The 23,670-nt window shown below is 35.0% G+C and overlaps 1 protein-coding gene across 6 annotated transcripts in view; it reads right to left on the bottom strand.

Moving 5' to 3' along the window:
* DGKB (diacylglycerol kinase beta) overlaps window positions 1–23,670 on the bottom strand; it is a 682,497-nt gene that overhangs the window by 507,545 nt on the left and 151,282 nt on the right. For 5 of the 6 annotated variants that reach the window (XM_087861011.1, XM_087861009.1, XM_087861012.1 and 2 more), the window contains exon 3: window positions 9,516–9,592. In XM_087861011.1, the coding sequence (XP_087717137.1) occupies window positions 9,516–9,592 (77 nt within the window). Of the gene's footprint in view, window positions 1–5,637; window positions 6,022–9,515; window positions 9,593–23,670 lie in introns of those variants that run through there. The other variant, XM_087861014.1, reaches the window with a different exon arrangement.

Raw genomic sequence — 23,670 nt, 5'->3', positions numbered from 1 at the left:
AATCCACGCTCAGTTGAATTAGTAACCAACTTCAGTAGACAATCCTCCAATGTGTGAAGCCTCATGGGACACCAGGAGTTAATTTTATTACAAAAATATGGGAATTTGTGTAACAAACGTATTTATAGGCATTGTAGTTAGAAGCATGGTTATTTATATTCACTCTTGCTTCTTAGCCCTAAGCCTTTTGTGGTCAGCATTGTGTTTGCCACCATAACAGATGACAGGAACATGGTTTTGAAGTCAGATTACCTGCATCTACTCTCAGATCCAACACTTTCTAGCTATGTCAACGTGGGCAATTTATTGATCTCTCTGTGCCCTAATTTCTCCATCTACAGGTAAAAACAACAATAACTACCTCTTCATCGGATAGAAATTTCAAACAATTTTTGAAGAATAAGCTTCAAAACCACATTACCTCAAATGTTTTTATATGCATTTAACAAGTCATTACATGGTTCATCCTTTTTGGTTATTATTATTATTTGTTTTAGAAAGCTGGTAACAAAATACAAACAAAGGACTAGGACTGTTGACAGTTTTTCTCTGGATCTTCTGTTGGGATATGATTATATTTTACAACAGAACTATTTCAAGGCAAGGGTTTAACATGATAACAAAGGAAAACAATAACAACCAACCAAGAAACAAAAACAAAACAAGAACTTGAGAATAAAATATTTTGTGTGTCATATTCCAATATCTCCATTTGCCACCTGAGTGATTTGGGGCAAGGAATTTATCTGCTCTTTTAAAGAAAAAATCTGCCACATCCCAAGTGTGTGCTCTTTATAGAGCCTTACATAACCTAAATAGAACCTCTTTGAAATTAATGCCTTTAATTTAATGATGAAAACCAGAAAAATAAACAACCAAAAAGAAAAAAAAAATGTATAGTATCTCTGTTAATAAGGAATGCCTTAGTACTTGTCCTTTTTCAGTTCTCAGGAAAACTTTCTAAAATTAAATGCTGCAGCTCTGCCTTGCTCAATAAGCAAAAAGCAGCTTAGTTTTATTCTCTGACAGATCTAAGCCTTAATTTTTTCCATATAAAGTGATATATAAGATCAACCATTCAGGACTGTCATCTAAATGTAATAATAAATCAATATAAAGCACTTAACATGCCCTTGGGCACACAGCATGTAAAATAAATGAAATAATAAAATAATAAAAGGAAGTCCTGGTTTGAGGTTTAATGGATTTTTTATTATCTTAATTTGCCTTCCTCTTTATTAGTCCAGAAAACCAGAAAATTCACTGCATCTTCCTGAATCAAGCCTGCAGTTTTTGTGTTTTAGACATTTTGTGATTATTATTCTCTATCAGGCAACAATGACTAACCACTGGTTTTAGAAAATGAGCATTTATAAACAGATATTTTACTTTAAAAAATAAAAGTCTATTATCAAAATAAGAATGAAGTTTTCTATGACATGATGTCATCCTATTCATTAAGCTTTACTGATGATGTAAACTTCTCTTTCAAACTTTTTCACAGTGTTGGTGGGAGCAAAATTCCCCTCCCTTACATTTCGGTCATTACACACAGCTTACAAAAGCTGTAAAACTCAAACTTCTTTAAAGCCAAAAATTAGCTATTTCAGTGTTTCCAATTCATAGAGGAATAATTCTTCAATGCCTTTTCTGGTTAACCCATCTCCTCCTTTTCTTGTTGGTAAAAGATTTTCAAATCTCTTTCAAAATTCTATGTTGTCCAACATATCAGACATTTTTGTAAGTGGAGACTGTCCTCTATCTATACATTTTCCTTATTTCAAGATTCAGTAGAACACTGCTGAATTTAAGTATCTTGTTCTCTACTGCTGTCGTGTAGCAGCATTAGAATTGATTTTTGAACATTGTGACCTTTAATAGAATGAGATCACTTACATGCACATCAATGGAAACACTAATGACAAAAGTTGGGTTGGACTTAAGTGAATGAGTGTTCAAAAATCAAACTGACTATAAGCTCAAAGACATACACAACACACAATGTTTAAAATTTTGAGAACTGCTTTTTCATTTTTTTTTTCTTAAGGAGCAGCCACAGACTATTTAGGGAGATAACATAGAGAATCTGCAAAGAATTCAGACTGAGGGAGCTGCTCAGATGTTGCTGCCAAATTGGCATGGATTCAAAACACATTTCTATATGCCTTTCATTATTATATCTGACCATCTGGATCCTTTGTTTTTAAATCCCTGCTAATACTAAAGAAATAACACCAGCATTCATCCAAGTAGATTCAAAGTGAATGAAAATAAATGTCATCACTCTATCATTAATTTATTCTGGTGCTTTCAGGATGGAGATTTTCTCATATTCAGCAAATGTTCATGGTACACCCACTTTGTACTAGACTCTGTCCTAGCTGTTGGGGTAAAGATGCTACTGGCACATGCAAAAATTCTTCTACCAGAGGCTTACCTTCTAATAAAGGGAATAAGGAAATAAAAAATAAATAGGCTAAATGTACATTTGACAGTATTAAGTTTGTAGGAAAAAAAAGAAGGAAAATGTTTTTATATTTTGGGAAGGGGTGCTTGTAGTTTTCAATCCGATGATCAGGAAATGAGAATCTGTTCTTTGAATACAGCTTTACAGGAGATGAGGGAGTTAGCTTTGCACACATCTGGATAAAGAACATCTCAGACAAAACAGGTAGTGCAAATGTCCTGAAGTATAAAAATACTCCTGTTTTAGAGGCATTTCTATAAAAGCCAGTGAGGAGGGGCAGGGGAGCAGAGCAGAAGTGAGGGCAACTACAGTAGCAGAAAATACATTTCTGTGTGTTTATTATAGAAGGTTAGGGGAGAAATACATCAACTGTGATATCACCTAGCCACTTCAAACAGTCAAATCATTAAGTTTTCAATTTAGGATACAATATTCCAGATGGCCCACTCTCAAATTCTACATGTTGTCATAGATACGAGATAGTATATTTTTTGGCCATATCGAGATTGGATCCTCAGTGCGGTTACAAGAAACCTATAAGAAGTTATTCAAATTGATGTGTTTAATTATGATAAGATGTAGCTAATTAAGCTCATAAGTATCTATGTAAATATCTTCTCAAACTATTTTTACATGGTTCCAATCTAATTGAGGTCACATATTGAAAAGAAAGTTACTATATATTTCAACAATAATTAATACATAGTCAATATGAGCTCATTAATACAGAATTACAGAAGGTATTTTATTATTCAGTTTGGTGGTCTGTTTTCAAAATTTTGCTCTGGTTGTGCGATGAGAGGAGGAAAAGGACTGACTTTGTGGTGAGAGTCATAGGGAAGAGAAGCAGAAATACTGGTTAACATGTTACTTCCATCCCTTGCTAACTAACTGCCCTGGCATTTATGCAGTTGCGGGAGGAGGAACAGATACAACAGACACAATAACTCTAATACCAGGACAGCATTCTGGATTGTGGCCAGGCTTGGCAGAGGAAACAAATCACATCTCATGTCCTCCACTCATACCTCATGGTAGAAGGAAATCAATTTAGAGTTGGAAAGACATCAGAGTTCTATTTTCTCACTTTATAGTTGAGAAAAGAGAGGCTCAGAAAATAAAGGTGACAGGATTGGTTGGTAGTGTATCTCACCAATCCCCACGTTTACTTTTCATGTATATTCTAGAACTTTTGTAAGAAATCATGTTTGTCACTAAAGCGTGACCAACAGCCACTGCCTTTAAACACCATTGGAACACCAATACATCAGGCACGGAGCTAACTATTTTATATACACTTTAGAATTTAACCTTTTTAACAACTCAATAAGGTCAATATTCTTTTCATTTGATAACTGAACAAACTGAGGCTAGTAACTTGTCTAAGACTTGCTAATATGTGGCAGATGTGGGATTTGAACTCAGTTCAGTTGGACTCCTAAGACTACGTTTTCTTTGTTATACTTTCCAGATGCTTTCTTTAATGGGAAAAGTTGAATTTGGTTCTGGAAGGACAATTATAGCTTACAATAAAAGGGTGTTTATATCATTGCTAATAATTATATCAGTGTCAATATTCTTGTTAAAGACATTTAAAATATTACATTAGGCAACAGCATTACCAAATGTAGGTTACTAATTCCCAGGTTTCTTATTAAGGGGATGAAGCAACTCAGTTGTCTAAATGTGAAGGTTATACACATTAGCAGAATCTCCAGTGCAGAGTACCCAGTGCAAAGATAAGGGAAGCCCAGGGAACTATGAAATGTAACTTAGCCTTGGGCCAAGGATCATCTACTAACAGGAAATGTAAAGAGAAAATCCTACACTCACAAAACACTGAGAGACCAAGAACACCACAGAGCAATAACTACGCATGCCCTTCTCCTGCCCACTCCCCGCCGCCTTTGGCTAACCTCAGGTTCCCCTGTTCCTTCTATTCTGCAACTGAAATTGCTTGCCTACTAAACATCTCCATTTGGAACAAAGACTGAGCAAGGAAAAGGAAGAAACTCATTCCGCTAACCCCAAGAAACAGCAGGGATAATTTTGACACCAATTTTCAGACAGCCTCTAGTAGGTATGCAGATTATGCAGAAAGGTGTGTTTGTTGACCAAGTTGTTCAATAAATGTCATTTAATAGATAAATCCTGCTGCATAGAAGCAGCCATTTACTCTGAAGAGTTGCCTCCTAAAACCATAAAGCCCATGTAGTCTGTCTTTGGGGGATCTGGTAGGTTTCCACAGAGGTCAGGGATAAGATCAGGGACATGTCATCCTCTGAAAGAGACTAGTGAAAGTCATTGCCATCAATGAGTTGCCATTTCAATCCTGCCTCATCCTAAGAGATTGTAGTATGTAGGACCTGTATCTAAGTCAATCAAGATCATTCTGGTATAACCAACTGTACTGTAACATGTTGGGGATGAGATCACGGTGTTTGCTGTCATTGAAACCAGAGGAAAACTTGTGAATAAAAAGCTAATACATATCGGTTACTTTCTTAGGGAGACAATACTATGGTTTTAAGTATCTCATGCATTTTGATAAGAGATATTCCTAGTATGATAGAAAAATCCATTCAGAGATCCCCAAAATGTGTTGTAATTCTATGCACCAAGCTGAACTATGGACCCAAAACTTGCTTTAGAAAATGGGCTTTACTGGGAGAGAGTGACTGAAGCAACAGATGGGTTACTCTTTTTCCCAGGAAGGCAAAGATCAGTGGCTTTTCAGTTCAATTTCCCTCACAGATTCTAATAACACTATAGATGCGTAACCTCCCCCAAAAGAAATCCCTACCAATTGCATTTACATGCAATTATAAACTTGCTATTGTAAATTAATAAATTAAGACTTTCATTAAGTAAATTATTTTATTGGAGTCTGATTATGTTTTGGTGAAATTAGAAAATTAAATTCAAGAATCTACAAAACTAAGCCCACCTCTAGACCATCTCTGATTCCATTAAGGTATTAGTTCTTCCATTTGAGGACTTTGATTTGAACAAATATCAGTCAGTTATAACTTTATAAGGATTACAGATAGCCTTGCATATTGTACGAATCTTAATGGTACAAAAGTACAGGTCAGTGATACAGATGAGAAATTCATAGCTCATATCAGAATAAAGAAAGACAGATTTTAATAGAAAAGAAAATGTCTTACTTGGTTAAGAATGTCTTGTTTCTGTGCATGCAAGGAAAGAAAGAATACAGGTGTTAATGTAAGATAATTTATACTCATCATCTCATATTGCCGATAACTTAACTAAAAGGTCGATTTTACAGATTGATTTTAAAACATACCCTAGATCCATGGATCTCAGAATGTGCTCCTGAAACAGTATCATTATCATCAACTGGGAAACTGATAGAAATATACATTTTTGAGCCTCACCCTAGAAACACAGAAACTAAGGCGAAGACAGGAGAGCAGGCAGCAATCTGTGTTTTAAAGAGACCCCCAGGTGATTCTGATACAAGCTAAAATTTGAGAATCATTTACTCAATCAATCTTGGAGTGTAATAAGAGAACAGTTCTAATAGGAGATAAATATAATGAATAACACATATAAAATGATTAAAACCTTCCAGAGAAGATTATGATAACACAACAGTATATATAAATCTATATTAGATTATTAATGTTTATTTCCCATTCTTAATGCTTCCATCTTTGAGAATAACCTGTCTCGCCCATTACCATGTCTTTAAAGATAAACATCTTCCCATACATATACTACTACTTAATTTCTTCCCATGTCTTTAGACATCATTGGAACAATTTAGTATTGAATTTGAAATCCAGGGGAAAATATATACATAAAATATTATATTAATCTATTTTATATTAATATTATTAATTAATATTAAATAATTAATATTACTACCTTAATATATATTTACTTATACTATACTATATATATTTTTCATATATAAAATGCAACGCCAAACTGGTTCTTTCTCATATTATCACATTTCGTTACTTTCATGAATCATTTATATCTGAGATTTCCTGACTATATATTACTGTGAACCATCTTACCGAGACTGGATGGCTACTACAAATTAACTATAATCATACTCTTAATATTATATCATTCATACAAGATTAGCTGGGGACAATCTCTTTACCTTGTTGGGCATGAGTTAGTAGTAATTACATGCACTGGAATATGCCATACTAATTACCTAAGAAATGCCTTTCAATGTATGTGAAATACCTTTCTCTTCCCCTTACTCTCATCTCCCAACCGCCTTGCCTTTCAGTCTATGGCCCAGACAATGAAGTGAAGAGGAAAGGGCATTATTCTTAAACTGGGATTCCGGACACTTAGGTTTTAATTGTGGCTCTTGTCATGAAACTAGCTGGTTAGTCTTGGGAAAGTCATTTTACTTTTCCTACAGTGACTTTCTTCATTTAAAAACTTTATAATCTTATCTGTTTGGGAATCTCAAGACCTTCTTGAAGTTTTTATTCTTAGGGAGTCTTTAGAGGCATTGTTCAGATTTTTATATATATATTTGATTCTGTTATTTTTTTCAAAGAAACACTGTTAAATGATCTTTAAAAGATACAGATTAAAAATAAATGACTCATCCATATAACACACTTAATATTTCTTCTCCTTTAAACAGACATAAACAGGTCACATATTCATTGTATTAAGCTTTTATAGAGACCTTTTAGAACTCAGTAATTCAAGTAAATGATAAGAAATACAATGCACCTACCATTGAAGCAGCTTTACTTTATAAGAAAAGAAGCAAGAGATATTTAGCCTGTTCTTTCTTTTTCTTTGCAAGTACATTTTATATGGATGATATATGCAATATTTATTTTAGAAAACAAAGGGTTATTTATTCTAAAAGGAGTGTAGATTACACACTTTTCAAAGTTTTCTTGCATAATAGTAGTCATCTCTGACAACAACTTTAAGATTAACCTGACTGGTCAACACAGAGTGATAATTTCCCATGTGAACAGATAGTATGAATTCTGTCATACTGTTAGAGTAACCTTTTATAAACTGGATGAAGTCATGTACTGAAGAGAACCTCAAGGCATTAAAGATTTCTTTCTCAACACTGAATATTCCTAATTACTTCCTATTGGCTTTTGTAAAATACATACTATTGTTTAAGAGTCATGTAAGCTTTAATTGTTTTGGGGTATTTTTTCCCCCTAAAGGGAAAAGACCTATCAGTGTTAAATTAGAGAGTGGTTTCACTCTTAAATTAGAATTATTCTGGGGTCATAATGAGACGTAACTTTTTTTTGTTTTTCAACTGTTCATTATTTTAATAATTCATTTCAAGAGCAGATCTCTGCATTTATGGAGAGTTATTACATTATTGAAAAGGCTGACATCATATGTGTGTCTAAGAATGAATCTAGTAAATACCTCAATAAATCCAGTGTACAGTGACTGATAATCCTCATGAAATATATAATATCAGTAAGACCAAGTCTTAAGAGTCTTTTAAATAAGAAATCATTGAAGCAAAAAGGCTACTTTGCAAACAAGATCACATTCCAACTGAATTTATAGCCAGCAGCTATCTTTAGGGAGGAAAAAAACTGGTTTTATCTTTGTAGATAGACTAGAAAACATGCACATTTTCAAGTATGGTTGGGAATGTAAATATTAGTGATATTTTCAGGTCTTATAGCAATTCCATAGAGTTGTCATTTTTAGCTTTCCCACTCTGCATTCCTGGTCTTTGAGATTTTTGGTTCTACAAGCTTATCTGGCAATTTTTTTTTTTCTCTCACACTGTGGTATCTAGGAAAATAAAATATGAGGGAAATGTAGGCTGGATATCTGCTTTTGTTCCTGATATAGGAAAATGGGAATGGCTTTAAATTGCCTTATTTTCCCCATCATTTTTAGGTTCTAAGTATTAACTTTACTTGAAAAAGGAAATAAATCTTAGGTTAAAGTCTTTTACAAGGTACAGTAATATATCAGAATATAGACAGAATAAGAAAATATGGCATAAAAAGTAGCTATTAGAAATACTGGAAGGAAATTATAAAACAATATGAATGCTTTAAGGTTAGAATTGGAGATTTGGTTTTGACTAAAATGTAAATTCTATAAATCCCAAGGAAATATAATATTGAAGGAGAACCAATAACTGTGCTCTTATAAACAAGCAAAACCATAATGACAATGAAAACAAAAACAAATCATATTTTAATCAGCAAACAAATCTATGTAGCTGGCTAGATAATACATCCAAGGGAAAGGTTCTCTTGTAAAGGGTAATTTGTTTTAACTCCCATACAACGGAACTATCACTTGGTGAAACTGCAAAAGGACTCACAGCTAAGATGCTCAAACATTTAAAACATAACATCTCTCAGCTAACAGTAAATGGAAGGTTATTTAACAAATAATTAGGAAAGGAGAGACACTCATTCAAGCCAGGTGTTCAAAAGCCATCAACAGGACAGGAAGTTTTTATAAGGAAGGAACTTCAGGGACTTGTTGGCTTACTGGTAGTAGGTTAAAACAAGATAGGGGAAGAAGTTCCTCACTTTTTATCCAAGCTGGCTTTTTAAAATTACACACCAGTTATATTCATCACAGAATCTTTCTGTAGTCAAAGGAATAATTCTCCAAAAGGAGTAACCCTCCTGCACCCCACCAGTGTTCATTTGGGGTTAAAATTTGTAGGTCACAGAGTGAGCAGTAGGCATGCTTGGTCTTCCCTTCCATCCATCCTGATCATACCTGACCAAGCAATCTCAGAATTACAATGTATTTAACATTTAGGAAAAGAATCAAAGGCTGTATTACAGATGACCTATACTCTTTTCAAACACGCACTAGAGAAATATTACTTTCATTAGCAAATGGTTTTTGAATGAAAAAGGTAGTATACTATTTTATGTGTTTTCCAGAATAGAATTTCATTATGAATTTCATTTTGTTTACGGTATGGTATATGGTACATACATTTCCAAAGACTCTTCTGTAAGAAATACCTCCTCCAAGTGTATATATGAAAATGATATAAAGAAAAAAAAAGCTTTACCCCTTCAGGATTATACTTTGCAAGCACACCATTACCATGGAATTCTTCAAGAACATCCTTTAATTTCTTTGTAGAATCTATAAAGAAATAGAGAACACAAATTGTTTATATATGCCTACTGTGGTAAAATAACCCAGTTTAGAAACAAAGATCTATTAAAATATAATCACCAAGAGATATTAAATTTTAAATGCACAAGTAAAACTTCTTTATCATTTTTGAAAGGCTATTTGGTTGAAAAAAGCAATCACACCAAAAAAGAAAGGAACAGAAAAAAGTATGTTTTGTCCAAGTGTATTGCCTATGTACTAGGCAATACCATTAGGCAAGGCCATTACCTATATATTGTATGAATTAAGAGCAAATATATAAATAGGTAGTATCTTCTCCCTTTGTTTTGATAACATAACAACTAAATGAATGAAATAAGCTTTGTTTAAACAGAAAACATAGGCATTCTTTGTTGAACTTTACATCTAATGCAGTGCATTTTTCATATTTTACTCCATTAACTAATAATAACCCTGCTGGACAAATAAGAACAGTAAAATGTATAGCTAAGCCTCAATGGTGAATGCAGTCAGAGGCAAAGTATAGATTTTAGTATTTGGCAGATATTTTTAGAATTTTCTAAATACACATAAAAAACAAAGTTTTTTTTAATTTATTAAAAATTTATTTTTAATTTTAATTAAGTTTAATTAATTTAATTAAGTTTAATTAATTTAATTAATTTAATTAAAATTAAGTTTATTTTAATTCAATTAAGAAATAAAGTTTGGGGTGGGAAAGAAACAAAGTTTAGGAAGCATCTCTACTTGCTAGATGGGATGCTGCCCAATTCATGAAGTGCTTAATAAAGCCCCTTAGGTCTCCAAATTAAGAAAAAAAAAAAAACACTTAGATATGTTACCAAGAGATTTTTAATTTGCTTTTTCAATTTTGAAATATTTTTAGGACATTCATCATATCGAGACTGTGACAAAAGAATCCTTTGTTAATATGGGAAATAATGTCATGAAAGAACATAAATATTATTAGAAAATATATATATAAATAGAATACAAATATATGCATTCAATCTATTAAAACAATACTCTCATAGTTCTCAAAATATAATTTGATTAAGCAATCTCAGACTTACAACATATTTTAAGTTAGAGAAAAATAACTAACAAATACTGATAAGTCATCTAAATATTCAATCAAGCTTGAATAACAGTGATAAAACAAGGCTGAAACTGGGAAATAAGCAGAAGATTCTTAGTTTTCCATTAGGCAGCAGGGCATGGATATTATTTCCTAGCATATGAATATAATCCTCCCTGCCTTTCCCCAAGGTTCAGTGATATTTGTGCCACCATAAAATATTTTCAAAAATACTAATTTCAAATTAGTTAGAAAATTAACTCTTAGATGCCCACCCAAGTGCATCATGCCTATATTTTATAAATTACACTTTCATTTGGAGTATAAAATTTTGTTTATGTTGCAAATTCTGCAGAGGATTTTTAAGTGTGACTGATGTTTTTATTGCATTAAAATTCACATAACATAGATTCATTATTTTAACCATTTTAAAGTCTACAATTCAGTGGGTTTTTTAGTACATGCACATTGCTGTCCAAACATCACAACTATATAATTTCAGCATATTTCCATCAGCCCCCAAAAAACTCTCATATTCTGGGCATTCCATTCAACTGGAGTCATATAGTTTGTTGTCTTTGTCTGGCTTCTTTCACTTCAAGGTCCATAGATGTTGTAGCATGTATCAGTACTTCATTCCCTTTTGTAGCTAAAAAATATTCCATTTTATGGATATACCACATTTTGTTTATCCACTCATCAGCTCATGTACATTTGAGTTGTTTCCATGTTTTGTATACACTTAAGCAGAGAATTGCTAGGTCATAGAAAACCTAAATTTAACGTTTTGAGGAACTGCCAAACAGATTTTCACAGGGCTATATACTATTTCACATTCCTACCAGCAATGTATGTGAATTCCAATTTCTCTACATCTTTGCCACACTTGTTATTTTCTAGTTTTTCTTTTATTATAGCCATCTTAGTAGTCATGAAATGGTTTCTATTTGTATTTCATTAGGTATTTGTTAATGACTAATGATATTGAACATCTTTTCAAATGCTTATTGGTCATTTGTGCATCTTCTTTGAAGAGATGTCTCATCAAGTCTTTTGGCTAGCTTTTAATTTGGTTGTTTATCTTTTTGCTGTTGAGATTGTTTGGGGTGCATGTGTGTATAGCTATACCATGTTTGAAGCTTACACAGTTTCCTCTGTATTTCTTTTTCAGTATATATTTTGCTAGCCCTTTCCATACTAGGATCAGAGTTAATTTGTTATGCCCGTCTCTTGCTAGATTGTAGGCTGCTCTGGGGAAGAAAACGTACGTTTTCATTTTTGCATAGCACTCAAATTTTTGTTAAAGATGAAATAATAACATCATAATAAATATTGTGATTCATTTGATCTATTCCTAAATTACCACAAATCGTAGTAATTACTTTGACATTTACCTTGGCAGAAACATAAACTACTTTAGAGACCAGGTTCTATATGAAAGAGAGATATGAAGCTGATTCTTTATTCCTGAATCCTTCTTTGCCAATGATAAGGCATTATTCTAACTTTGCAGAACACCTTTTACTTCTTCACATTTATAGATGTAGATGCAGAGCCTACTGTACATACCTATATACACATATACATATCCAGATGCACAAACTCTAGAATAACATATCCCAAAGATATGTTTATTTTAACCATATCTGAGCCCCATGGTAAAATGGACGGGCAAGAAGAAAATTTGCTTATACCTAGGCCTTCCACAGAATGTTAGAGGTACTGACTAAACATAGGTTTCTCTTTTTTTTTTTTTTCAACCTCCTGTCTCTTTATTTTTACATCTAATGGTCATTAAATTCTGTGTCTTTGGCACCCTTTTTATTTTTTTTAATTTTTTTTAATGTTTTTTTATTATATTATGTTAGTCACCATACAGTACATCCCTGGTTTCTGATGTAAAGTTCGATGATTCATTAGTTGTGTATAACACCCACTGCACCATGCAATACGTGCCCTCCTTACACCCATCACCAGTCTATCCCATTCCCCCACCCCACTCCCCTCTGAAGCCCTCAGTTTGTTTCTCAGAGTCCATAGTCTCTCATGCTTCATTCCCCCTTCTGATTACCCCCCTTTCTTTATCCCTTTCTCCCCCTACCTCGTTCTTATGTTCCATAGATGAGAGAAATCATATGATAATTGTCTTTCTCTGCTTGATTTATTTCACTTAGCATTATCTCCTCCAGTGCTGTCCATGTTGCAGCAAATGTTGAGAAATCCTTCTTTCTGATAGCTGAGTAATATTCCATTGTACATATGGACCACAACTTCTTAATCCAGTCATCTGTTGAAGGGCATCTCGGCTCCTTCCATGATTTAGCTATTGTGGACAATGCTGCTATGAACGTTGCGGTGCATATGGCCCTTCTCTTCACTACGTCTGTATCTTTGGGGTAAATACCCAGTAGTGCAATGGCTGGGTCATAGGTAGCTCAATTTTTAACTTTTTAAGGGACCTCCACACTGTTTCCCAGAGTGGCTGTACCAACTTGCATTCCCACCAACAATGTAGGAGGGATCCCCTTTCTCCACATCCTCTCCAGCAATTGTTGTTTCTTGCCTTGTCTATTTTTGCCATTCTAACTGGTGTAAGGTGGTATCTTAGTGTGGTTTTGATTTGAATTTCCCTGATGGCTAATGATTTTGAACATTTTTTCATGTGTCTGTTAGCCATTTGTATGTCATCATTGGAAAAGTGTCTGTTCATATCTTCTGCCCATTTTATGATTTATTTGTTTCTCGCGTATTGAGTTTGAGAAGTTCTTTGTAGATCTTGGATACCAGTCTTTTATCTGTAGCATCATTTGCAAATATATTCTCCCATTCCGTGGGCTGCCTCTTCATTTTTTTGACTCTTTCCTTGGCTGTGCAGAAGCTTTTTATCTTGATGAAGTCCCACAAGTTCATTTTATCTTCTGTTTCTCTTGCCTTTGGAGATGTGTCATGAAAAAGGTTGCTTTGGCAGATGTTGTAGAGGTTGCCGCCTATGTTCTCCTCTAGGATTTTGATGGGTTCCTGTCTCACATCGAGGTCTTTCATCCATTTGGAGTTTATCTTTGTGTATGGTGTGAGAGTGTGGTCAAGTTTCATTCTTTTGCATGTAGCTGTCCAATTTTCCAGCACCATTTATTGAAGAGACTGTCTTTTTACCACCAGATGTTTTTTCCTGCTTTATCAAAGATTAGCTGCCCAAAGAGCCGAGGGTCCATTTCTGGGGTCTCTATTCTGTTCCATTGGTCTATGGGTCAATTTTTGTGCCAGTACCATGCTGTCTTTGTGATCACGGCTTTGTAGTACAGCTCGAAATCCGGCATTGTAATGCCCCCAGCTTTGTTCTTCCTTTTCAACAGTTCCTTGGCAATTCGGGGCCTTTTCTGGTTCCATACAAATTTAAGGACTATTTGTTCCAGTTCTTTGAAAAATGTCCTCAGTATTTTGATCGGGATAGCATTGAAAGTGTAGATTGCTCTGGGTAGCATGGACATTTTAACTATGTTAATTCTTCCGATCCATGTGCATGGAATATTTTTCCATCTTTTTGTGTCTTCCTCAATGTCTTTCAAGAGTGATTTATTGTTTCTAGAATATAGAACCTTTACGTCTCCGGTTAATTCCAAGATAACGTATGGTTTTTGGTGCTATTGTAAATGGGATGGATTCCCTAATTTCTCTTTCTTCAGTCTCCTTATTCGTGTATAGAAATGCAACTGATTTCTGAGCATTGATTTTGTATCCCGCCACATTACTGAATTGCTCTATAACTTCTAATAGTTTGGGTGTGGATTCTTTTGGGTTTTCCATATAGAGTATCATGTCATCTGCGAAGAGAGAGAGTTTGACTTCTTCTTTGCTGATCTGAATACCTTTTATTCCTTTTTGTTGTCTGATTGCTATTGCGAGGACTTCTAGTACTATGTTGAATAATAGTGGCGAGAGTGGGTGTCCTTGTCGTGTTCCTGATCTTAAGGGAAAGGCTTCCAGCTTTTCCCCATTGAGAATGATACTTGCTGTAGGCTTTTCATAGATGGTTTTTATGAGATTGAGGAATGTACCCTCTATCCCTACACTCTGAAGGGTTTTAATCAGGAAAGGATGCTGTATTTTGTCAAATGCTTTTTCTGCATCTATTGAGAGAATCATATGATTTTTGAATTTTTCTTTCTGGATAAAATCTATGACATTGATTGATTTGCAAATGTTGAACCACCCTTGCATCCCAGGGATGAATTCCACTTGGTCATGATGGATAATCCTTTTAATGTATTGTTGGATTCTATTAGCCAGGATCTTTTGAGGATTTTGGCATCCATATTCATTAGGGAAATCGGTCTGTAATTCTCCTTTTTGATGGGGTCTTTGCCTGGTTTGGGGGTCAAGGTAATATTGGCCTCATAGAATGAGTTTGGTAGCTTTCCTTCTGTTTCTATTTTTTGAAATAGCTTTAGGAGAATAGGTATTATTTCTTCTTTGAATGTTTGGTAGAATTCCCCAGGAAAACCGTCCGTGCCTGGAGTTTTGTTTTTTGGAAGATTGTTTATCACTGACTCAGTCTCTTCATAATTAATTGGCCTGTTTAAAAAATCAATTTCTTCCTGTTTCAGTCTTGGTAGTTTATAGGTTTCCAGGAAGGCCTCCATCTCTTCCAGATTGCTTAATTTATTGGCATAAAGCTGTTGATAAAAGTTTCTAATAATCCTTCCAATTTCATTGGTGTTGGTTGTGACCTCTCCTTTGTCATTCACAATTTATTAATTTGGGTCCTTTCTCTATTCTTTTGGATAAGTCTTGCCTGTGGTCTGTCAATTTTATTGATTCTCTCAAAGAACCAGCTTCTAGTTCTGTTTAAAGATGGGTTTTTCATTTCAGGATTCCATAGGAGTACAAAACACATTCAGTAATCATGTACAAATGTTCCAGAGAAGGCAACAGTCCTTAAAATTATTCATGTCATTTTTTAATGCTTTCTTGGCCACAGATTATATTAGCATATTCTTAGTTGGGAGACCACTAGGAATAAATTAATAAAATAAGACCAAAATCTCTGTGTCTTAATGATGATCTTGGTCTGGGACATATTTAGATGGATCACCATTAACCCAATTTACTCCTTTTTCAATTCACAAGTCCCATTTTTAATATCCTGATAGCTAAAATGTATTCATGACCCAATCCCCACTTCATAATCTAGTTTAGAAATCGGAACATTATCTTATTCTTCTATTCCTGTCCCAATAACCTCTCTTGGGCCCAGCCTCTCAAAGATTGAGGACTTGACTTATCCGACCAATCTTCTGTAGGTTGATTCTGGCATGAGACACCAAAGGATTCCAGATATCCTGCTGGGGTCCCCTCACCTTTAATCAGAATTCCCTTAAGTGAACATCCTACATATATGCACGGTTTCCCAGACTGCACTAGATGTTGAAATTCCTGCTGTTGTGTTCTCCCTACCGTCAAAGGAGAATGGTCATTTACTTATTTTATATAATTCAGCTGCTTTTCTGGATTTGTGCCTATTACCTATCACCATAACATTCCTATCTGTTTGATTTTGTCATCTCTGGTTCATGTCTGTCCAAACAGTACTGGACTAGTGGAGAGGAGAAAGGATGCATGACTGAATCTGACCTACCCTCTAGTAAGAGAGATACCAAGGAAATGACGCCTGGATGAATAGAGAGTAGGTAAGTGAAAGAATCTCAATCATAGTTCAGCTAATATTGGAGCTTCAAGTACGAGAGCACAATGACAGATTCTGGGCTGAGCAATGCTAAGAAAGCAAGGCAGCCAGCCAGCGAGGCAGGCAGCTGTGAACTGGGAGATCAATTCACAGGTAATACATATCTGTAATGAAACAAAGGTCTGGCATCTAAGAAGACTAGCCACTGAAGTGCTGGGAAGCCAGGTTCAAACAGCTGGTTTAATCTTTGGATAAAGGATCAGGACTGATGCTCAGTACAAAATACTGGGTTTCCTAGAAAGCAGAGGAGGGTCATGACATGAAATACACAGCTAATTCCAGAGGCACTGATGCTTCAAGGCTTGGCTAATAGGGCAGGAGACTTGGAGAAGAATACCAGATACCAATTACTGCCCATGACTAGCATATCTGTCTTACCAGAAAGTAATTTAATATTAATAACCACAACAGAGACAATGGGATTATTTTAGGTCGTCAGCTCTACCAACAACAGAATCTCCTAAGAACTAAGGTGGTTCTGAACCTAACATAGACGAACCACTTTGCTCAGCAAACACCTTTGTTATATGCAAGGACAGAAGAAATGTATAGATTTATTCTCATGGCTTGTCTTTCTAATACCTGCCCAAGTGTATGAGTCATTCTAGAGGCCCCCTAAAGTGCTCACTTTCTATGAATCCCCTCATGTTTGGCTAAGTCATGTACTGTGTAACGCCATGAGAGTTAAACTAACTACATTTTAGGAATGTATGGTTAGGAATGTTTTACATTTTTACATGATTATTAAGGAAGATGTAATTCCTTTTACTAATTCTTAAATACAAATAAATCCATAAGAACATTCAGCAACGTTTAGAAAACAAAAGAATCAGGCTCATGGGTCCTAAAACTACATAGCAAAAAAAAAAAAGGAAACACTTTTGGCTCACCTCACATCTCCCTAGGGGTCTGCTACATCTTGAATGAACTTCCTTTGTGATTTCACAGACTTTTTGTCTCTTTATTCCAAAAAACTCAACATATATTTGTCATATTAATTACAAAGGCTTCATGGAATAATGGAAAGATTTAAAGCCAGAGAGTTTTAGATTTGAGTCTTGGCTTCAGAATTCTTGGCTGAATATCACTGGGCACATTTTTAATGTCTCTGTGGCTCAGTTTTCTAATATGTAAGACAGGAATCGTGAAAAGGACCTTGCAGTACTGTGTCTAGAAATGTATCTGGCGCCCAATAAATTCCTGTTCCTTCCTTCCACCCTAAACATGACTTCAAACATACCACACCCCTTCAACAATTTCCTGTTGTCTTTAAATTGAAAAGCAAACTGGCACGATAGGTGTGTCAAAATACGATCCGAAACCTACCTACCAATAATTACTTTCAATGCCTTCCTTATTTTACAGCTCAATATCCATCGTAACACGATCCATGATGTTAGAGCCCCTCCTTTGTTTGTGATGCTCTTTCTCTTTGCCTGGAATTCCCCTCGATGTCAAATGAAGTTCAAACATAAAGCATGCCTTAATTTATCTGCCACCTTGTCCACGAAATTTCTCAGGACCTCCTTCTAACTTTCCATGGAACTCCCTACAATAAAGCTCTTAGAATCTACACCTGTTTATGCATTGAGTACTATTACCACTATTAATTGAAGTTTACACAGGTAGATTCTTTTAGAGGTTGCAAAGTGTAGTATCTTATTTTTTTAAGTGTTATATCTTATTATTTCATTTAAAACTCACAACTACCATATAGCCTATTTTTTCAAACTATTTTTTCAAACTCCTCCTTTAAACACACAAAGAAATCAATGTTAAAGCAATCATTACTTATTCAAAATCACACAACCCAAAGAGGGTGAAGGAATGATCCAAACTTTTGTATAGGACCCAAATCTGTTTTCTTTACTTTGTAAAATACAAAAACAAATGGAAGTTTCCATTAGAACCAAAACATCTACTTTGGAGTCCATGATTTCTGTTAATTTAGTCAGGGAATTGTATTACCTATTTTTCTAGTACATGGAAACACTGTATTTCTTTTTTTACCAACTTAAATTAACAGATGACAAATATCTTCTCTACATATAAGAAATAGAAGAAAAAGTAAAACAAAAAGGTCATATGGATATTTTTAAGTGTTTTATAGCATTTTATTTTATTTATTTATTTGAGAGAGAGAGAGAATGAGACAGAGGGAGCATGGGAGGAGGGAGGGTCAGAGGGAGAAACAACTCCCTGATGAGTAGGGAGCCCAATGCAGGACTCGATCCTAGGACTCCAGAATCATGACCTGAGCCAAAGGCAGTCGCTTAACCAACTGAGTCAACCAGGGGCCCCTATAGCATTTTATTTTTGTTTAGGATTGTGTTTCTTTTGATAATAGAATTAGAATATATATACAATTCTTTCCGAAGACTTTAAAATATTTGTAATTTTACATGATACATGTATTTCATATAGTTATTATTTAAAAAGTCATCTAAAAGAATAAATATTGGTGTGCCTGGGTGGCTCAGTCGTTAAGTATCTGCCTTCAGCTCAGGGCATGATCCTGGCCTTCTGGGATTGAGCCCCACATCAGGCTCCTCCGCTGGAAGCCTGCTTCTTCCTTTCCCACTCCCCCTGCTTGTGTTCCCTCTCGCTGGCTGTCTCTCTCTCTGTGTCAAATAAGTAAATAAAATCTTTAAAAAATAAATAAATAAAAATAAAAGAATATATATTAAAATTGCTTGTGCTGCGTTACAAAGGGAAAGTACATAGAAAAGACAAAGAACTATTGAAATAAAATCCTAAAAATGTTCTGCAAGTAACATGTTCTTCCTTATGCCTCATAAGAACATCTTTTTTCATTTGTTCCAAAGTAAATATTCTTTAGGTCAGGGCCAATAGTTTTAACATCCAAAGAGTAGCCCTAGCTCCTGTGAAAAGATGATCATATCCCACTGTTAACACCAAGACTATCCAACTTATAAAGTGCATCTGTCATGTTTAAAATACCAATAACCTCTTGTAGATTAATCATCTAGTCCTGTATTTGCCAAAATTGACAGCACCATGGGTCCCTGTTTCAGTGAGGACAGTGGGTTTCCAGGAAAAATGCAGCTCTGACAATATGAGAGAGGCTGCCAAAGCCTGCAATCTGAATGTGGAACCATGGAAAAGTCAGCTTTTGGTCCTCCCAACTCAGTGCTTCGAAAGTTTTCTTCAAAATCTAAGCTTCCCAACACAGTTTTTTCCCCTTATCACAGAGGATATTTGTGGCCTGGAAATCTCTTTCTGCACTCAACCAAAAGCATCTTTGCAGTGGCTGTTTTAAACCCTGTAGTAAATAAGGTTTGTAGCTTCAACTGTTTAAAGAGAAAACTTTCTAGTCTAAATACTGAGCTAGCATTAATGTGCACATAACATAATAATATTCAGTACAAAGTTAAATGTGACAATGTTTCCCTTAGCTATACAGTATTTCAAATTAGCAAAAGAGCTTTATCTTTGTCTAACTGAAACACTTTTGTGTCTACCCCAGTGGTACTCAAACTGGGATACATTTTAGCATCATCTGGGTAGCTTTTAAGATATACTGATGCCTGGGCTCAAAACACACTGACAATGATTGAATCCACTAGAGTTTAGCCCCACCAGACATGGGGGGAGAGAGAGAGAGAACACGAGTGGAGGGAGGGGCAGAGGGAGAGGGAGAGACAGAATCTCAAGCAGACTCCACCCTGAGCACAGAGCACCACCCAGGGCTTGATCCCACGACCCGGAGATCATGATCTGAGCTGAAATCAAGAGTCAGAAGCTTAACCAACAGAGCCACCCAGGGACCCCAAAACATGGGGATTGTTAAAAAGCTCCTCTCATGATTCTTACATGCAGGTAAGGTTGAATTAACAACTGCTCTTATCCTTAAAGAGTAGCTTTAAGAAACTGAGAATTAACTAGCAAAATTTTTGCTGTTATATTTTCCAACATGGGTCCCTGTTTCAGTGAGAACGGGTTTCCAGGAAAAAATAAAAGCTCTTACAATACAGAGAGGCTGCCAGTGCCTTTAATTGGAATGAGTATATATCTCATCTGGTTGTAAAGATTATATACAATCTTTAATAATTATATATTTAGGCTGGCTTTTGCTCAGGGGGCTTCTATTGGAGGAAAAAAATCTTATTAAAGCATTTTATTTAAAAAATGATTTAGCCTCATTGAGGTCAAAATAGCCAAAAATAGTATTTTTAGAAATCGAGAGGATCCAGAAATTGATATTGCTATTAATGTCATACCCTGGGTGATATAAAAGAATGTCCTATTTAAATTGTAGTCAGCAGCAGTAAATAAACACCTAGAGTGCTATAAAATAAAATACTTGGAGAACTAGTCAGCCAAACACAGACATTCATATCTATTTGTGTGAAACATTCATGTCTACTTGTATACAAAAAGATTGAAAAAATATGGAACTATTGTTAAAAATCAGTTACACTATAGGAGTTTATATGCTAACTGAAATCTATACACCTGGATTTTTAACAACATCCCAAGAAAATTCCAAAGATACAGCTACACTAGGAAGAATTGATTTTAAAAAAGCTATTAAGCTTAAGGGAATCTCTACAGGTTTCCCCTAAGCTCTTGGGGTCATTGTTTAACTTGAAAAGATGGTGCCCATAACATCTTAGAGAAAACTGTTATACACACTGCCGTAACTGTTTCTGTTTATCTGGAAAGACACCTATTTACTTTCAGAATTACTGTTGATGTGAGACTATGGAGAAAATTTCTTTTCTCCTTTTGATATTCATTATTTGCTGATAATACTCTTAAATAACCAATCCTTAAAATTTTTTTCTGCATTTGCTATTATTTTTTCCCTTACTCGGTCTACCTATACTCAACTTTTTGATATGTACCCTAGTCCAATGCCTTGGATAAAATATTTATGAGTGATTTCTTGGATAGACAACATATCTAGTAATTTCTCTTCCAGCTGGACACTGTTCTAGACACCCATGAAATAATTAACATTTTATACATATTTTCTTGTGTAGAAAATTAAGAAAATATACATTTGCAGTGGAGCTACTCATCTATAAAATAACTAAAGATGATACTGAAAACCTAATTTTTTTAAGAATTATAATCAGTGCCTAAATTGACTGGTATGATTCAGTGGTGTGCTCGTAAAGTATTTAACAACTGTTGAAGATTCAGAGTGCTGACTTGTGGTGTTTGCTGATTTATCTACTGTAAACATACTCCCACCTAGGCCATATCAAGCCTCCAACATGACATCATGAATGTGGAGTTGGGAAGAAATGTTAACATTTGACTCACATGAGCAGTAATTAATGAATTAATCAGCATAGAATTTTATATAATTTAGGGAAAATGAACCAGTATTTTTTTTAAAGATTTTATATATTTATTTATTTGACAGAGAGAGAGACAGTGAGAGAGGGAACACAAGCAGGGGGAGTGGGAGAGGGAGAAGCAGGCCTCCCACTGAGCAGGGAGCCAGATGCAGGGCTCGATCCCAGGACCCTGGGATCAGGGCCTGAGCCGAAGGCAGATGGTTAATGACTGAGCCATCCAGGTGCCCCTGAACAAGTCTTTTGAAACAAATAGAGATCAGGAGCAGAAACAAAAGGCCAGTTGTAAGGTCACCTGCCTGGCTTAGTTGGTAGAGCACACAACCTGTGATCTCAGGGTTGGGAGTTCGAGCCCCACGTTGGGTGTAAAGATTACTTAAAACAAAAGGCCCATTTGTGATTGCTCAATCATTCTTGCAAATAGTTGAGAGGCATGTATTGAGTTTAGAACAAGCATTGTTCCAAGTACTTGGAATAGATCAATGCACAAAACAGAAAATATTCTTGGCTCATGTAGTTTGTAGTCTAGTGCAAGACAGAAAATACACATAGTAAGTAAATGTAGTATCTTAGAAGATTTCAACTGCTATGAAAAAAAAAATTAATGATAAGGAAAATTATAAACTCGCAGGACAGAATTTGCAATTTTAAATAGCAAGAATACACTTTGTGAAAAGGTGACATTTGGTCAAAACTTTGAATCTGATTTAAGTTATAAAAGAAGCACTCTGTTCAAGTAAAACTGATGAAATCTGAATAAACTCTGGATTATAGCAACATCAATTTTCTGATTTTGTATTTTATAAACTGTAGTTATGCAATCTGTAACCATCTGTTACCAGTATACGGGGCCTCCGCATACATATTTTTTGTAAGCTCCTGTGAATCTATCATTATTTCAAAATGTTTTTAAAAAGGAGTGCTCTGGGTATTGTTTTGAAAACAGACTATGGAAGACAAAGCTTAAAACAAGGAAATAATTATGGAATTATTATATTAATTTAGACTAGAGATTTGATGACTTTGTATGAATGTGTTAGTGGTACAGTAGGAAACATGGACTATTTTGAAAGTGGAGTCAAAAGGACTGGATCCTGATGGACTGGATGTAAGTTCTGAAACTGGGGGGGAAAGAGGGAAGGAAGGGAGGAAGGGAGGGAGGAAGGAAGAAATAAAAAAATTCAAGAATGTTTTCAAGATTTTATATTTGGGTAACTGGTGGGGTTAAGTCGCCACAAGGAGGAATGGGGAACACTGAAGATGGTGCAGGTTTGAGATGGTGAGCTCTCAATTTTAGTTTAAGGCAATTTATGAATGAGAATTCTATCAGACATCCAAGTATAGCCATTAAGAAAGCAATTATAATGGGAAGGAAAAGTACAGCTTAGGGAATATGTTCAATAATATTGCCAAGCACTTATCATGATAAGCATGTCGTAATGTATATAATTGTTGAATCACTATGTTGTGCACCTGAAACTTAATTTAATGTTATATGTCAACTATATTTCCATTAGATTTTTTAATTAAAAACTAAAGCAGTTATATATGAGTGTAGAATTCAGGAGAAGATCTAGGCTAAAGAACTGAATTTCAGTGTTATTCATATATATGGTATTTAAAGCCATAGAACTGATTCTCACATGGAGAGTGACATAGAGAAGATACCAAGGACTGAGACTTGGGACATTCCAAAGTTCAGATGTCATGAAAAATTAAGAAACTAAGAATGAGTATCTAGTGAAATAACAAGAAAACCAGGAGAAGCAAGGGGTCATGGAAGCAAAGGGTCATACAACGTCAAGTTAGATGAGGAGCAGAAGCTGATCACTGAACGCAGTAAGAAGATAGTCATTCATGTCCCTGTCAAGAACTGCTCCAGTTTCGTGGTTGGGACAAAAGCCCAGAGGGAGTGAAGAGAAAATAAAATGGAAGG

The sequence above is a fragment of the Ursus americanus genome, chromosome 3 (genome assembly GCF_024610735.1).
Source record: "Ursus americanus isolate L20-20 chromosome 3, mUrsAme1.1.p, whole genome shotgun sequence".
NCBI classification, from domain to species: Eukaryota; Metazoa; Chordata; class Mammalia; order Carnivora; family Ursidae; genus Ursus; species Ursus americanus.
This window is presented reverse-complemented; position numbering and strand designations above follow the sequence as displayed.